The sequence below is a fragment of the Neoarius graeffei genome, chromosome 20, assembly GCF_027579695.1.
Source record: "Neoarius graeffei isolate fNeoGra1 chromosome 20, fNeoGra1.pri, whole genome shotgun sequence".
In the NCBI taxonomy this organism is placed as follows: Eukaryota; Metazoa; Chordata; class Actinopteri; order Siluriformes; family Ariidae; genus Neoarius; species Neoarius graeffei.
In genome coordinates this window covers 6,666,491-6,685,249 of record NC_083588.1, presented here as the reverse complement: position 1 = coordinate 6,685,249, position 18,759 = coordinate 6,666,491, and the positions used below count along the sequence as shown (strand labels likewise).

The 18,759-nt window shown below is 39.0% G+C and overlaps 1 protein-coding gene across 1 annotated transcript in view; it reads left to right on the top strand.

Moving 5' to 3' along the window:
* LOC132869384 (uncharacterized) overlaps window positions 1-18,759 on the top strand; it is a 103,668-nt gene that overhangs the window by 70,485 nt on the left and 14,424 nt on the right. The window contains 8 exon segments of the mRNA XM_060902723.1: window positions 5,501-5,516; window positions 5,826-5,874; window positions 8,645-8,950; window positions 10,915-11,223; window positions 11,611-11,919; window positions 12,127-12,505; window positions 13,330-13,343; window positions 14,997-15,164. Of these exon segments, the coding sequence (XP_060758706.1) occupies window positions 5,501-5,516; window positions 5,826-5,874; window positions 8,645-8,950; window positions 10,915-11,223; window positions 11,611-11,919; window positions 12,127-12,505; window positions 13,330-13,343; window positions 14,997-15,164 (1,550 nt within the window).

Below are 18,759 nucleotides of genomic sequence, written 5' to 3'. Positions count from 1 at the left end.
TGGAGGCCACCAAAAAAAGGAATGCAGCACCCTCAGGGCCAGGGGTTGAGGGCCCCATCAAACAGAGGAGGCTGGAGGAGACAAAAGCCTCCCAGAAGTCGATGGACCTGGCTGTGGTTAACTTCATAGTGGATGGCTTGCACTCTTTTGGAGTCGTAGAACAACCAGCATTCATTAAGCTATTGCAAAATCCTTCTTCCAACTACAGTGTCATGTTGAGAACAACACTACGCAATCAAATCGAAAAACATGCCAAAATGATGAAGGAATCTGTGAAGAATACAATGCAACAGATTGAGTACATAGCCACGACTACGGACTGTTGGACAGCCCACAGACAGAGTTTTCTGGGCGTCACTGCCCACTGGCTTGACCCAGAAAGTCTTCAGAGGCAGTCTGCTGCGCTAGCGTGCAGAAGACTTAAAGGCTCTCACACCCATGACTTGTTAGCAAGTTCCCTAGATGAGATACATACAGAGTATAGCATTCGAGGGAAGATTGTGAGGACCACTACAGATAATGCCTCAAACTTTGTAAAGGCCTTCAGAGTTTTTGCGTCTGAGAATGAAAATGCTGTCGACAGTGAGGAAGATGATGAGGATCCAGAGGAGGACACCGAAGCTGTAGACGTTGAGGCACTGTTGGAGGAAGAAGATGATTCCTTCCAATATCAACTTCCCAAGCATCACCGCTGCGCCTGTCATCTAATTAATTTGATCGCCACGGTTGATGCAAAAAAAGCAGAAACGAATATTGGGTACCGAAATATCTGCCGTTCAGCGTTTGCCAAATGCTTTGGCTTATGGAACAAGAGTGCCCGTTCAGCTACTGCTGCAGAAATCATCGAAAAGGAGTGCAAACTCCAACTGATTCATCCTGTGGAGACAAGGTGGAACTCCTACTTCTTAGCTGTGGAGAGGGTTCTGAGAATCGTCAGAGAAAGTGGTGAAGGTGCCATCAGAGCCGTTACCATCGCTCTTAAAGTCCCCATGTAAGTATTACTGGAATCGGACACATTTACAGACACAAAACATTTACATTTACAAAAAAAAAATATAATTTATCTCCAGTATAATTTAACAAGTAAATACAGCAATAGGCCATCTTCCGTGGCCTAAATGGTAGGGCACTCGTATACCATGCTGGTGACCTGGGTTTGATTCCCAGCCCTGGTCAGTTTGCCGATCCTCTTCTGTCTCTCCATCTCACTCCCTTCCTGTCTTCTCTCAGACTGTCCTATCAAATAAAGGCATAAAAGCCCTAAAATATTTTTTTGAAAAAATATAGCAATAGAATCGAAATATCATGTTTTTAATGAGTTGTGTAACAACACAGTATATCTTGTTTTGCGTTCAGTATATCTGTTTTGTGTTACTCATGTATTGCTTTCCATTGTGCTGTGTATTACAGGTTCAGCCCTGCTGAGCTTGAATTCCTTGCCGAGTATGCTGCCGTCATGAGCCCAGTCTCTAAGGCATTAAACATCCTTCAGGGAGAGGTGAATATAGATATTCAAATTAGTTCCTAATTCAAACTATATGAATTAATCTATATATTGCTTTATTTTAAAGGTGCAGTGTGTAATATTTTTAGTAGTTTATTTCCAGAATTCATGTAACCTGACTCACGTCATCTGGCTGCGTTTCACCAAACTACACGCTAGAGGGCGCTGCGATTTCCTCAGGCAATCTGAGGCTTGTGAGAGTCAGTGTTACTTCAAAATAATCGGAGCCAATCAGTATCGCTGGGTGGGATTTTTGCTAGATGGGCGGGTGTTATGGCTCATTTTCTGACTGTTGTTTTTGGCTGCCCATTCACAAATTTTACCTTTTTCATGAATACCTACCACCACCATCAAATTCTATGTAGTCATTATTGGCCCTTTTCCACTACCCTTTTTCAGCTCACTTCAGCTTGCTTCAGCTCACTTCAGCCCGACACGGCTCGCGTTTCGACTACCAAAAACCAGCACGACTCAGCTCGCTTCAGCCCTGCTTAGCCCCTAAAACTCGCACCGTTTTGGAGTGGGGCTGAAGCGAGCCAAGCCGTGCCGAGTGAGGCTGGGGGCGTGAGCAGACACTCCCCTGTGCACTGATTGGTGAGGAGGAGTGTCCTCACATGCCCACACACGCCCCGCGAGCACACTGGGATCTGTAAACACCGCAAACCCGGAAGGAGAAGAATTATGAATTACGAGAATTTCTGAAGCCTTATGCACCTCGCCTCATCTATACGCTCTTGCCAGTATCTGTTGGCGTTGTCGGTGACAACAAGCCACAGCACCAAGACCAGCAACACTAACGACTCCATGTCCTCCATGTTTATTGTTTACTATTCGGGTCGTGAGACTACCGCTTAAAAGATCACTGATGTCACTGTTTGCGCTGCTTAACGACATCACGTGATGTCCACCCACTTTCGCTAACTCCACCCAATGTGTCCACCCACTTCCAGCCAGCACGGTTCAGCGCGGTTGTAGTCGAAATGCAACTCCAACAGCCCCGCTCAGCCCGACTCAGCACGGCACGGCTCAGCCCGACTCAGCCGCGTTTGTAGTGGAAAAGCGGCATAAGACTGGGAAAACATGAAAAATGGGATCCTCTCCATTGCCTGCCATTTTGAATTCCAGAAATAGGCATTTTTATCTGGAAAACTTACTGTATTTTGGTCATACTAGTAAATATTAGTTGATTACTTAGTAAATATTCATAAAAAGATCAAATGTGGCAATAAGCATAACATATTCAGTGAACAAAGTGGTTGCAATACCTACTTTGGCCACAATCTTACACACTGCACCTTTAAGTAAGTTTGTCATACTATATATGGGGATATACAGTATTTCCTAATGTAAATCCTTGTATTGCAACATACATTTATTTCATAAGGCTATCCACATGGGATGGCTGGTGCCAACCATAACGATTCTGACTGAGAAATTGAACAGACTTCAAGCTTCAAGCAAGTTCTGTCAACCACTGGTCGTGGCCCTGCAAGACGGAATACAGCGGAGATTCAGTGATATGCTTGCTGACCCTGAGCTCATTGCAGCTTCAATCCTGCTTCCAAAGTTTCGCAGTTCATGGACCAGAAATGAGGACTTGCTGAAGTTGGGTAAATAACTTACTCAATTACCTACCTACCTACCAGAGTTGCATAAAGTAGAAGTCGAAGTACTCTGACAGATGTAATTACTACACTAGTGGTATGATATTACATGGTTTCAACTTTATAATATCATACCACTAGTGTTGTAATTACATATTTTAGAGTACTTCTACTTCTACTTCATAGAACTCTGCTACCAACCGCAAGCCTACCGCAAAAAAGGGTACTGTCAGTAAGAGACAACACGTTCAATGTGTGTCAAATCGAGTAAAATACAGTTGTAAAAGTATTCAATCAATGATTAACATGTGCTCATGACTTGTCATCGTCCATGTTTGTGTAATTTGTATAGCCCGAAATATTCCAAATCCAAGTCTGTTTTCCAATAATATTGGTGTCTGATTTTTTCTGTGAATGCAGTTATGAGGTTTTATGTTGTCCCTAAACAGGCAAACTTTGTACCTTGTAATTGTAATTCAGTATTCTTCACATGTATAAGCTCAATGGTTCTTGTATTCTGTGTATCGGTTGTTCTTGTGCAGGCATGGACTACATAAAGACACACATGGAGAGTTATACAGCTACATCCACACCTAACCTTTCGGGGTCAGATGAGGACGACTTCTTCTGTTTTTCGATGGGAAATGCATCAGAGACAACTCATCAGCTCGATGTTTATATGGCCAGCTCGGTTACATCAATGGACATTCTGAAGTCAGTGCCTGCACTTCTTAAGTTATCACTCAAACTTAACACACCCTTGCCTGCATCTGCAGCCTGCGAGCGACTTTTTAGTACTGCAGGACACATTTTCTCTGCAAAGAGAGGCAGGCTTAGCTCAAAGAATTTTGAGAACCAACTGCTGTTAAAATTAAACAAAACACACTGGTAAAGTAGGCAGCATTTTGGTATTTGGTATTTCGGCTTCAGTCTTCATGAATTTTATCTGTAATATGTAATTGAAAATATGTAATTTGATTGTACGATACACTTGTGGCTTCAATCTTTTTTTTTTTTTGAAATGTTAAAATGTAATGTAATGTTAAAATGTATTGCAAAAAATGATTTTGTGCTCCTTTCCAATACAGTCATTGATAACTCTGCATGTGTATGGTCTTTACTTTTACTCTTGCACCTTATAAGACACAAACATACAGTTGAAACCGTATATTTACATACTGTATGTCAAAAACACAATTATTTTTTTCTTATTCTCTGACTTAAAATCGGACAAAACCTGTCCAATTTTAAGTGGTTTAGTGGTCTCCCATCTGTTATGAATATTTGAGCAAGACTTTTGGCCAATTCCTGTGGACAAAACTGTAATAGCTGGGCCATATGTGCGGGCGTCAGTACATACACATGTTGTGTCAGCTCTGCCCATGAAGGCTCAATAGAATTTAAGTCAGGGCTTTGTGATGGGTGGACATAACTGAAATTAATGTATCATATGAACATTAATGTAAACATCTTGTCATTCACAGAATTTGAAGTAGGAATAATATGCACTGTATTGCCAAATACAGTTTGCCAAATACAGTTTATTGCCTGTGACCATTTAGAAGTGTCATTTGCAAGTCTGCATGTATGTAATCATCAAGTATCATAATGGCAAAGCACAGGCGGTGAGACGGACAGCCCATTATGCACGTACTTGTACTTTTGTACTTTAAAGTAAATTTAAAAGTTAGTACTTAGTACTTTTACTTCAGTAAAAATGTTGGTATATACTTTTACTTTTACTTGAGTAAATATTTCGCAGGGTACTTGTACTTTTACTTAAGTACAAACCATCAGTACTTCTTCCACCTCTGCTAGGTTTTAATCTCAAGGAACAATTAGGCTTTGAAAAATGAACCGAAGCCAATGGGAGGAAAAGTGAAGAATAAAAAATAGAAAGCAGGAGTTATAGAGGGAAGAAAAGAGCTTTGTAACGTTTCCCAGAACAGGTCGAGCAAGTTTGAAAATGTTCCCATTCAAAGTCTCTGGGGAAAATACAGACGGATAGAGGGATAAAAAAAGATGGATGCCGGTGAAATATCAAAAAGACCTACAAAACATTTTGAATGAAGTTTCTCCTGAAATGGCACTTGCATTATTAAAATAGAAGAAGAATAAGAAGTCTAGGGATCACAATTAGTGGTTGTAAAACAAAGCACATTTAATTTAAATCATTAATTTTATTAATAATATTTTGATTTACTTATTTTTGCAATTATAATTCTGAATGAATAATTTATATTAATTAGAGGATTCAAGGAAGTTCATTAGTTCGTATTAATTAAATAAATAAACAATACCATTTCCTCGAATGGAGTACAGTCAAATACATGTGTATTATGTGATACAGAGGGGAAAAAACTACTTGGTGGAAAAAAAAAATCCATTTGAGGCTTGCAGGCACAGATATTGGTTTTTGCTCGATTGCTCCGAGGTTTTAACCAACGTGATGAATACTTTGACTACTGGGGAAAAGGAACTCAAGTGACTGTGACCTCAGGTAAGTGTTTTAATGTTCTTGTTTTTATTTCGAAACAAATATCGATTTAAAGAAGAATACAAACATAAAAGGTCAAGGCTGTCTGAGTCGTCCGTAAAAAAAATGAAAAAATTAAAAAGAGGGAGAAAATAGTGACCGCTCTGCAAAAACAGAGCATCAGGGCAATTTTGTACAGAGACGCAGCCTCTTTACTCACTGTGATAACTACTACAGCTACTACTACTTTGACTACTGGGGAAAAGGAACTCAAGTGACTGTGACCTCAGGTAAGCATTTTAATGTTCTTGTTTTTATTTCGAAACAAATATCGATTTAAAGAAGAATACAAATATTAAAGGTCAAAATTGAGTCGTCCGTAAAAATAATAATAATAAAAATTAAAAAGAGGGAGAAAATAGTGACCACTCTGCAAAAACAGAGCCTCGGGGCAATTTTGTACAGAGACGCAGCCTCTTTACTCACTGTGACTACTACAGCTACTTTGACTACTGGGGAAAAGGAACTCAAGTGACCGTGACTTCAGGTAGGATTCCATTTGTTCGACACGTTTAATATCACCTTAAATTTACAACATTTTAGAAAATAGATTAGTCTCCACTTTTGGTCCCCATATTGTCCGAGTAGCGCCTTAAACTTTCTCACTGTGCCGCTGCTTTTGATTACTGGGGAAAGGGAACGACGGTGACTGTGACTTCAGGTAAGAAATTCAAACCAAACCTCTTTCGATTCGCCTCCTCGAACACCAACAATATTACAAGAAAAACTGGAGCAATTCTATTGTTTCATTAAAATGATGAGAAAATGGGGTTCATGTGAAAAAGTCGCACTTCATTTAAAAGAGAAATATTTATCTGATTGTTGGGAAAATAAAGAAAATAGCACGTCCGTGGATGTTTTTTAATGTGCGTTTATTATTATTTTATTTTCTCGTATAAACCCAGCATCGATCAGCAATGTGCTGTAAAGTTTTAATTCTGAATATAAAATGACACCTGGTGGATCTTTAACGCTGAGAAACTTTACAACTTTTCGGATCTGATTTTTGTGAGTGACTTTGAGACATGATCAGTAATATATCGTGAGATCGGACAGCAGGTGTTTTTGAACGATGTCAGAGTGGATTTGTGTCACTGTGACGACGCTTTTGACTACTGGGGAAAGGGAACGACGGTCACCGTTACTTCTGGTAAGAGCCACATCTTAATCTATTCGTGCCGTGAAACCAACATGAAACTTTTTTCCCCTTATTTTCTTTTCTTTAAAAAAGATCAGACTGTAGACTGGTGGTAATGACTGTGCGCTGTGAGGTTTTCTAATGAGCCTTGACTACTCTTCTGGAGAAAACACAGAAAATAACGCTTCAGTTCTCTTCAAACTTTAAAAATGTTCACTTCAAGGTTTTGAGTTTTCAAGGTCAGTTTTAGTAAATATGATAATGCTGTTAATATCCTACAAGATCGCGGTTTTTCTGGTTAAAACAAAAACCTTTTTTTTATTTTTTAAAGATGTCGGATATTTTCAGCGTTTAATTGAATAAAGTTCTCTATTTGGTTGATTTTTAATGATGCGCGTCTGAAGCGTCAGTGAGCGCGATAATGTCCCTGGTTTGGTTTGGTTTGGTTTGGTTTGGTTGAGTTGAGTGGATTGAGGTGGGCTGTGAGCTTGAACACTGTGGAACTGTGCTTCTGATTACTGGGGAAGAGACTCAGCTGTCACCGGAACAAGCGGTCAGTAATTCAGAGATTTGACCTTCAGCTTTATTTCTGTCATAAAGCGAGATTTAATGGTCTAAAATGTAAAGCTGGGGGAAAGTTAAGGGACGTTAAAAAGTCGGTTCTTTGCATCATATTTTAGGGCTTTTTTTCTCGTTATAAGTTTGCGAGACAATTGTATTTAAAGTCAGTGAATGATTATGACTCCGTCTAATAAAATGTGCATGAATGTGATGAGTTCCTGCTTTAGACGGATTTGTGGAGAGGAATAATGGAGGGAAAAGTGGGGAAAGAAGAGACAAAAAATCCCTTTAACGTTGTGTGTTTGTTTTCGCTTCTTCTCATCGTTTATAAAATAATTTGGTGTGAAAAATCTGAACGATTTGAAATGATGGATTTATTTTGTTTTGCGCTTTTCTGCTTTAGAGGAGTCCGTTGTTTCAAAGGAGCGGAAATGTAGAATTAGTATAAAACATAAAGAGAGATTCTGTGGAAGAAAATCCTGACAAATAATCCGAGTGGGTTTACTGATAATAATAATAATAATAATAATAATAATAATAATAATAATAATAATAATAATGTATTTAGCCTTTGCTTTGTGTTTGTTGCTTATTATGAGTCAGTTGGTTCAAGTCGCCGACCTTCAGAATTCTCTATAAATAAATAAATCGGTCGAACTCTGAGTAAATGCTTTCGATTTGTTTTAAGAGACTAAATTGTATTTATTAAAACAGAGTTTTATAAATGTGTTTTTTTTTTCTCATGGAAAGAAATTAATTTAATTAGTTTTGTTGAATTGTCTCATGTTTTGAAAATTCGGCACAATTCGTTTATTCCGAGAACGAATTAAATCGTAAGATTTAATTTAAGGGCGGGTTTAGTGATTGGACCCTTTTTCCGGCCCACAGCGTCGATCTGAAATGAACGAATAAAATCTCATTCAGGTGGAAAACTGCGGCCGGAGTTTGCGCGAGCGGTGAGACCGAGTTTCTCATGTTACCGTGTGTGTGTGTGTGTGTGTGTGTAAAATAAGTATAATTATTGCAGTTAAACATTCGAATGTATAATAATTATTAATCATTAGTCTGAATGAATTGTAGATGATTAATAATTTAAAATGGAGGCCAATAAAAATGTCCGTGTGTTCTCTGATTGGAAAGGAGAATAAAGTCCACTTTGAAAAGGGAAGGAGAGAAAAAAAAATGTTGATTTGGGAATAAAATCGGTTGCATTTGAATCTTCCAGGCGCAGAATAAATATCGTGTTGGTTTGCGGCTCTGTTTATCTCCCGATCTGATCTGTCTGATCTATCTATCTACAGCAGTGCCAAGCGCGCCGAAGTCCCTGTTTCCCGTGTGGCAGTGCGGCTCGTCCCCGGACGGTTACGTCACTCTGGGCTGCATCACGAGCGATTTGGCCACCGCCGACGGACTGAGCTTCAAATGGACGGATGCGAGCGGGAGCGCGCTGACTGACTTCGTGCAATACCCGGCGGTGCGCGCGACCGGAGGCTTCACCTCGGTGAGCAACGCGCGCGTCAAGGCTGCCGACTGGGACCAGAGCAAGAAGTTCACGTGCCAAGTGGAAAATAGCGTCGGTTCCAAAAAAGCGACCTTACAAAAGATAGGTAAGACAGAAACACCTGAAAACACCCTTTTTTTTTTTTTTCCAAATCTGCAATCGGTGACCACTTGATTAAGAAACCTACACCTGCCCCATACACACACTCCCAGAAACAAACTGGGACTAAACCTTCCTTGTCACTGGGGTGGAACCGTCAGGGGAACAGTTTTTTGCCCTTTGTATCTTTTCCGTGGAAACGTGAATATAGTGCACATTTTAAAAGAATGTAACGTCCATAATTGGACCTTAAAGCCCCTGGATGTGCAGCACATTTATAGCTTTACTCTGAAAGGTAATGAAAGGGGCTCGACATGCAACTTCCTTGGTAAAATGGACATATTCAAGGTAGAAAAGATGAGCCCTTGATGGTATCACCCCAGTGACAAGAGAAAACAGTTTGTGTCTAGATTACAGGATTACTGACACTGGATATGGGAGGTGGATTTGATGAAATGGTCAGTGAATGTAAACACACATTACACTGTAAACCCGAATAAGTTGAGTTTACTTAAAAAAAATTGAGGAAAGTGGTTGCCTTAAAAAAAATAAGTAATTATTAATGATTGAATTGAGTACCTTAAACTTACCAGAAGATTGTAAGTTTAAGGTACTCAATTCAATCATTAATAATTACTTATTTTTTTTTAAGGCAACCACTTTCCTCAATTTTTTTTAAGTAAACTCAACTTATTCGGGTTTACAGTGTATATATTATGCCTCGGAAGCAAGCATAAATATGCTACAACGTGTATAACTATGCTTAAACACTGATGATCATGTTATCTTCTGTACTCCATTTGAAAGTGTTTCTTCAACACGGTTTTAGCGAGCGCTGAAGTGAAGTTCCTGTAAAACTCCATCATTTAAAAAGAAGAATTGAAACCAACCATTTAATCGTGATAGACTGAAGTTTCTTTTCTCTCCTGGCACCAATCAGAGTTTGTGGTTAGTCAATCCGAGAGATCAAAAATTCAGATCTGACACTTTGACTGTTTTCCCAGCAGCCTCAAAGGCCAGAGAGATGGCGATGACTTGAGAATAATTAGTGTGAATATTTCTCTCAGCTCCATGTGTAATCTAACTCCAGTCTCGGTGTGAGCATTATTCTTTCAGAAAACTCTGCACAGGACATGAAATTAGACTGCAAATTAGACAAGAATAAATGTCTACGGTACAACAGTTTCAATTCCTTCGAGTCCTTTTCAAAGAGGATGTTGCATGTCTAATCACACCGAGACAGTCTGCTTTGGCCATTTAAAGTGTCTGACGAAAAGTTTATTATTCCTAAAATGTCTGTCCATTTTTTCAATCAGCACCAGAATATTTCATATCCACAGTCAAACACTTTAAATTCCAAAGCTGACGTACACTGTGTGCTTTTTCTCTGCCAATGCTAAACAAAGCCTGTTCCCTTTTTTCACCTGTAGCTTATGACTTCTCGCATGCTTGTTGCCACAGTATGTTCTCAAAAATCCTTGCAAAACTTTGCTGTGGCATCAACAGTTATGAGATCGATTCGATTTTACAGACTGGGAAACTCTAATTGAAGGGGTTCTCGGCCTCAGTCCCAGAGATCCAGTGCTCTGTATAGCTCAGAGTTTTCTCCTGAACTCTGCTCGAATCCATCCATGTCATTTGTTTAGCCAGAAAGAAAACATGAGGGGTGCTGTGATAGGAAAATACTCAGCAATTTGGTGATTGACAATGTTTGATCCCTCTCGAAGTTAATAAGAAAAATATATCCACAGCTTCTTTTACTGAGAAACCAGAAATTTCAATATTCCAAGTTTCAACGTATAGAATATGTAAGAATTTGACAGCACTGATATCCATTCAGATATTATTTGGTCGAAAAAAAAATGCACTTTTTGTAGACTTGATATACTGTGGCAACACAATCTATTCCTCAACTGCAAAACCTGCTGTCCCCATTGCTGCTGCATATGGACCTGTGTGTGTTTTTTGCAGATGTGATCGAGCACCCCCCTACATCTCTGCTTCTAACAACTCCCACCCAAAAAGAACTAGACAATGGAACAGCTACCTTCATCTGCTTAGCTGCACATTTTTCGCCTAAATCACACACGTTTAAGTGGACTCTTGAAAACCGGGACCTCGGTTCGAAGGTCAAAGGCACCATATTAAGCCAGGATAAAGGTGCTTACACTGCCATAAGTATTTTGGAAATCGGGGCCTACGAATGGACGGGTTCATCTTCTCCAGTGAAGTGCGAATTCCAGCAGAAGAAATGGAAAGGATCCGAAGAGGCGAATTATGGTACGTGTTATACGATTCTTCTACTCCTACTTTGATGACTTTTACCTACCAATTTGAAACCTGTCCAAACAGCTGAATGACTCACTTCTTCTAAAGAAGCAGTCAGTTTTACTGAACTAAATGAAAACTTCCTGTGACGGGGTTTGAGCTTGATGGTACTCTCACACCATAATATGAGAGACTGTTTTTAAGGAAAGACTACAAAGCACTTGTGAAATGCTGTCATTGGAAACTGAGTTATTTATCAGTTATGATTATTTTGTTTAATCTGCATTAAAACTTTGTAGAATCTGAAAATGTACCATATATTAATCTATTCACTGTTTGTATTTTTATTCAAATACTTGCTTGTTTCATGGAAAAAAAAATTCGACACCTTCTTTACAGTGTCAGTTCCAGTTCCAAAGCAGCCCGAGGTGATCATCTTCCCACCTTCCACCAGGGACATACTGTTCGATCGCGCCGGCGAGCTCGAGTGCAGGACCGACTTGGATTCGGGTTTCAAGAGCATTAAATGGATTAATGACGAGGGTGAGGAGCTCTCTTCTGTCAAAAAAGTCCCAACGGATTCCAAGGTCAGACTCATCACCTCGATCAGTTTCGATGACTGGAGCAAAGGCACCAATTTCACCTGCGAGGTGGAAAATTCAGCGTTCATCCAGCAGTATAAATCAGTCGTCTACCAAAGAACGAGTGGTAGGAAATGCTTTTATTACTTATATATACTCTTGCTCTTAATTTGTCTGATTAATCTCTGAGGAATTTCTTTTAGGAAGCAGAAACGCATTCTCAGAGGTGATCTCTAATAATATTGATATTGTGTCCAAATTCTGATTTGAGTTCACGCATGACCAATGTTCCTGAACACTGAAACTGACCTTAACTGTGATTTCATGTTTGTAGGCGAAAAACACTGCCCCAAGGTTTACTTGCTCCCTCCACCAGAGAGACCAGGCAAATCGGTGACCCTGACTTGCTATGTAAAAGACTTCTACCCTAAGGAGGTGTATGTGTCTTGGCTTATTGACGATAATCAAGTGGACGATGTGAAAGGCTATAAGCACAACACCACTCGGGTTCTCGAGAGAGACCACCTGTTTTCAGTGTACAGCCAGCTGATTGTCAGCAGTACAGAATGGGAGAGTGGCGCTGTGTTCAGCTGCAGGGTTTATCACGAGTCCATCGAGGACTCTGTGCGCCTCATATCCAGATCCATCAATAACAAAGCGACTCCACCCACCTTAGTGAATCTCAACCTGAATGTTCCCCCGACCTGCCAGACGTATTAGAAACTGTGTTGTCTGCTATTAATGCTTGTTTTATGTTTATTTTTGCCCCGTCTTCCATGTCCTTTTTTTTTTTTTTTAATTAATGCAATGTCATTGTCCTGAAGTCTGTCTGATGCTTGTGTGTCCTTGGTCTTTGGAATATGTCTGATGCAATATTACACTGAAACAATGACAATAAAAAAATCCTTCAGCATGTACCCTGTGCAGTACGGAAATATGATGTTATTATATTACACTAACTTAAGACATCATGATCCGACCACATCCTAAATGTGGATTGTGTAAAATTATGCCATGGCTGCACCTTGACTGGCTTTGTTTGAAGACATTTTAGTTACAGCTGTTTTAAAGTCCTCCTTCATCATATTCTCAACACATCAGTCTTTAGTTAAGGGACATGTTGGACTGCATTTTCCCTAAAACTGGACAGGATCTTCCAAAATGCTCAAATTTCCAATTAAAAAGAAGCAAATAATTAATATGGACTTTAAAGGTCCATCAAATATCATTTCAAGTAGTTTCATAAAATTTAAGAAAGACAAATCCATTCATAAACTATTCATTCTGTTAAATATCAGAGAGAATGTTGCAGTTTTCTGTGACAATTTGTGTGTGTGTGTGTGTGTGTGTCTTTCTGTAATATTTGTCAAGCTTTTCTGTTGCTCTGTGTTGATGACTATTCGTAAATATATCCTTGATTAGGCCGTAAATCAAAATGCTGCAACGATTGAGTTTAATGCTGTTTTATCTGCAACAAGCCAAGACATTCAGACTTTCATATAATGTGGAGAATTTTTTCTCCCCTTTTCCTTGACAGGTTGGTGGTCACCGGTTTCAATTAACAAACCTTCATGCGTAGCTTTCATAATACCATGCATTCAAACATCGACAAATCAAGATACGCAATCTTAATTTGAGAGAAACACAAACAAGAACCTGTGAAGGCACTTTGGCTCGAGAACCTTTTGCTGATTTTGAACAGTGACACCACTTTGATCAGGAACCATTGAAACACGAGTTTTCTCCCCAATCATGAGATAAATTACAAAAGATGTGAAATCCATTGAAAGATTTTTTTTTAAACACACCTCGGTAACCTAGTCAAGAAATAAAATGCAGTTATTTGCTGTTATACTTTCACTGTCCACTTTATCAGGAACAGCTGTACACCTGCACGTTCATGCAGTTATCTAATCAGCCAATCATGTGGCAGGCAGCACAATGCATACAGAGGGTTAGTCTGTGTCCATGATGGCCTCAGATTCCTTTCCTTGGTTGACAGGAGTGGAAGCTGATGTGGCCTTCTGCTCTTGTCGCTCATTCACCTCAAGGTTTGATGGGTTGTGTGTTCTGAGATGCTTTTCTGCTCACCACGGTTGTAGAGTGACTATTTGAGTTACTATGTTCTTCCTGGCAGCTTGAACCAATCTGTCCATTTTCCTCTGATCTCTCTCATCAGCGAGGCGTTTCCACCCACAGATCTGTCGCTCGCTCAGTGTTTTTAGTTTTTTTCACCATTCTGTGTAAACTCTACAGGCTGTTTCTGTGAAAATCCCAGGAGATCAGCAATTTATGAAAAACTCAAACTTCTGGTACCAACATCCAAGCCACGATTAAAGTCTCAGATGTCACACTTTTCCCCCTTTCTGATGTTTGATGCGAACATTAACTGAAGCTCTTGACCTGTATCTGCAGGATTTTATACATTGCACTGCTGCCACATGATTGGCTGATTGAGATAACTACAGGAATGTACAGGTGTTCCTAATAAAGTGGACAGTGGGGAGTATTTGTTATCATGTGCAAAGCACATCCCAAAACAACAAAACTGTTGTTTTGGGATGAACAAAACTGACTTCAAAGTGCGACTTGTCACAAAAGCAAGAAACTGCAAAGTGCAAAGCCGTACGTTCGAAAGACATTCCCATGTCAGAAAACTGAACATTACAGCTTGACTTCTGAATGTACAAAAACGAATGCTAAAGACTCCTTCCATAAATATTCAATCAGTGTCTCCTGACAGAAAACATGACCATATCGACATGTCCAAACCCTTTTTTAAAAATCAATTCATGTGCATGTTACTACAGAAAAATAACATATTAGAACAAGCACCTTGTAGCCAGAACTGATGTTATAGAAGCAAATCGACATCATCTGACCAAACAGAGTCGAGAATTCAACAGCACTGTGGGATGAAATGAAATAAGTGTCAGGATATTACATTAAATATACCCACTTCGGCCATTTTAAATGTTAACGTTTCCATTTAACGAGAGCCGAAGCTGATGTAATGTTGGAAAACATGTTGCATGAGACTAGCACTGGAAAATTCCATGCTTCATATTCAGTATGTCGAGTCCACTTTTAATCCTTTACACTGTATAGAGTGTGTAAGTTGTGGTGTACATCATCTGTAAACTGATACGTATGTGCTTTCTGTTCTTATTCTCATCATGTACAAATGTGTGTGTATGTGTACAGTAATAGATGGCCTGAGGTTGACCGAGATGTTCTACCATGAGACAGATATGGAGGATGACAGCATGGTAAACACTGCCTTGACGTTTGTGTTCCTCTTCCTCATCACCCTCTTCTACAGCATCGGAGTGACTGTTATCAAGGTGAGACCTGATCCAAGAAACAAACAGGGTGAATTCAGGTTGACTGGGACAAACAAATAAATCAATAAAAGCAGTCTGCATATCTTTTTACTTCATATCCTGTATTTATATAATTTTCCAGACTGTGCTGTGTTCATGTCCCTGTAATATGGGATGGTTGGCTTGATGTTTTTAGTCAGTCTGCTGGGGATAAAAATAAGTGCTGAATGAAAATGGGAATGAAGGAAAAATGTCTGAAGCTTCTTTAGAATATTATAAACACACGTTAACTCATCTCATCTCATTATGAAAATATCAGAAATGTGTCGTGTGTTGGGGATTTTGTTTCAATTAATGGTGTGGAAACTGTCCCAATATACTAGTGAATCTCAAAAAATTAGAATACCATGAAAAAGTTCCTTTTTTTCATAATTTAATTCAAAAAGGTAAACTTTCATATATTCTATATTCATTACATGTAAAGTGAAATATTTAAAGCCTTTTTTTGTTTTAATTTTGATGATTATGGCTTATAGCTCATGAAAATCAGAAATCCAGTATCTCAAATTATTAGAATATTCCCTAAGATCGATCAAAAAAGCATTTACAATACAGAAATGTCCAACTTCTGAAAAGTATTTTCATTTATACACTCGATACTTGGTTGAGGCTCCTTTACCATGAATTACTGTATCAATGCGGTGTGGCATGGAGGTGATCAGTCTGTGGCACTGCTGAGGTGTTATTGAAGCCCAGGTTGCTTTGATAGTGGCCTTCAGCGTATCTGTATTTTTGGGTCGGGTGTTTCTCATCTTCCTCTTGACAATACCCCATAGATTCTCTATGGGGTTCAGGTCAGGCAAGTTGGCTGGCCAATCAAACACAGTAATATCATGGTCAGCAAGCCATTTGGTAGTAGTTTTGGCACTGTGGATAGGTGCTAAGTCCTGCTGGAAAAGGAAATCAGCATCTCCAAAAAGCTCATTGGCAGATGGAAGCATGACGTGCTCTAAAATCTCCTGGTAGATGGCTGTGTTGACTTTGGACGTGATAAAATACAGTTGACCAACACCAGCAGATAGCATGGCACCCCAAATCATCACAGACTGTGGAAACTTCACACTGGGCTTCAAACACCTTGGATTCTGTGCCTCTCCATTCTTCCTCCCGACTCTAGAACCATGATTTCCAAATTAAATGCAAAATGTACTTTCATCTGAAAAGAGGACTTTGGACCACTGAGCAGCAGTCCATTTCTTTCTCTCCTTAGCCCAGATAAGACACTTCTGACATTGCCTCTGGCTCAGGAGTAGCTTGATATTAGGAATGCAAAAGTTGTATCCCCTTTCTTGAAGATGTCTGTTCGTGATGGGTCTTGATACACTGACACCAGCCTCAGTCCACTCCTTGTGAAGCTCTCCTAAGTTCTTGAATCAACTTTTCTTGACAATCCTCTCAAGACTGCGGCCATCCCTGTTGCTTGTGCACCTTTTCCAGCCACCCTTTTCAGCAATGATCTTTTGTGGCTTACCCTCCTTGTGGAGGGCATCAGTGATCATCTTCTGGACAACAGTCAAGTCAACAGTCTTCCCCATGATTGTGGTTGTGTGTACTGAACTAGACAGAGAGATACACTGTGTTCATACCGTTTTACTCAAACTTGAAATTAAATATTCTAATATTTTGAGATGTTTTTTTAATGTTTTTGTACTGTATGCCATACTGATTAAAATTAAAATAGAAAAATGCTTGAAACATTTTAGTTTATGTGTAATGAGTCTATAATATATAACATTTTCACTTTCTTAAATAACTGATGGAAAATATTGAACTTTTTCACAATATTCTAATTTTTTGAGATGCACTAGTATTTGAATTCACCCTAATGAGAGAGAGAGAGAGAGAGAGAGAGAGAGAGAGAGAGAGAGATGAATATCCAGGATACTTTGATTTCATTACATAATGAACAAAGACAATATATTTCTGTCCCACATGACGAATGGTACTTTTGTGATCTAATCAGATTAAAATTGTGATTTCAGGTGAAATGAAGACAGAAACTGTGCAGAAACGAGTTTGGTTTTCTCTCTGTTTCTTCATGATACTGTTCTGAGTTATACTTTCTGCTGTTGCCTACTCGCCTACTTTCCACGTATTTTATATCTGTAAATACCTTTTGGACATTTAAATGTTGGACTTTTTTCATGCTTTTACGCAAATCTCAAATAAAGGTCTTTGAAAAATATGCAGTTAAAAGTCTCATTGTTTTTTCCATCTTTATTTGAATCGTTGTTGGCCTTGAAGTCGAGTGTTTATTTTAATCGGCTTCATTTTTCTAAACTGTTTCATTGGCAATCGTATTTCCTTCAGTTTCTGTTCTGTAAATGGAGTAAAAGTGTTTTGTTCTCTGATTTATTCTTTTATGAAGTGAAACTGTCTTGTGCATTTTTATAAAGGCTTTTTCATGTCACTGAGCAAACGAAGAGAATAAAAAACACTCTTTACATAAGAGGCAAAACACGGCAAGTCAGTGATCTAATAATGGATGCAAACATTGCACTTCTTCCTGTGCAGGTGTGTTTCATTCCATCTCAGAGATACAGATGATTTTCACTTCTTCATTTGGAAGATTGTGCCGTTTATCTTTGGCCTGCTTGTTGTCTCACTGCTACTTCCATCCACTGGTTGCTGTGCTTGCTGAAGCCTGTCCTGCTCTCCTTCCTCTAACCACACCACAAAACACCACACACTGTCAAACACACACACAAAGAATTATACTGATGTTGTTCTTTAAATTAATCATGCAAAAAACTAAGAGGAGAGCGAGATCAAACACACACACAGTGATTACTGTGATAAATCCGACACTTCATACTAAACACAGCGTTATTTGTCATTAGTTGTTCCATTGAGTTGTGTTTTTAAAAACTCCCACACACAACCAAATAAACACAGAATGAGTCAAAAGAAAAAGGGAAAAAAAGCACTTATGAACTAATCCTCACTTCAAATCTCACAAACTCGTCTCGCTTGCTCTGTCGATGAGATTTATTATGAGCAGTCATGCAGATGAAATAAACACTGGTCGAACTTTTAACTCTGGTGATGAGGTTGTTTGGCTTTGCTGCAACTTTGGGGGCAGAAAATTAAAAGAAAGGATGTTGCGAATTTCCAAGAACAAAAAAAATACCAAGTTTTGATTTTGTTCTTTTGCAATGTCAGATTATTGAAGTGAAAATGAAATATTTTTGATTTACCAGAAACGGACAGTAAATCTGCTGATATTCATTCGCTAATGAGGCTCTGGCACGTTGTGCTCAGTATGTTTTTCTCGCTCGTCTCTCACCAAACCCAGGATCTGATGGGCCAGGAGTTTTAATAAGTGCTGAAAAATATAATATAGCTTTCAATTATTTATCCATAGAACAAACAGAAGTGCCATCTTCTCTGATTTGTGACAGGTGCTTTTCAAACAGAGTTCCTTGTGGTGTATGGGATGCAGTCATATTTCTAATGACATCATGATCATGAAGTTTATTGTCCAATATCACAGTTTGAGTTCCTGATGAAGTGTTGTTGTGCCAGTGTTTTAACACACAACAAAAGAAGAAGAAACTTTGAGGAAGTTTGACTCATCACTAAAT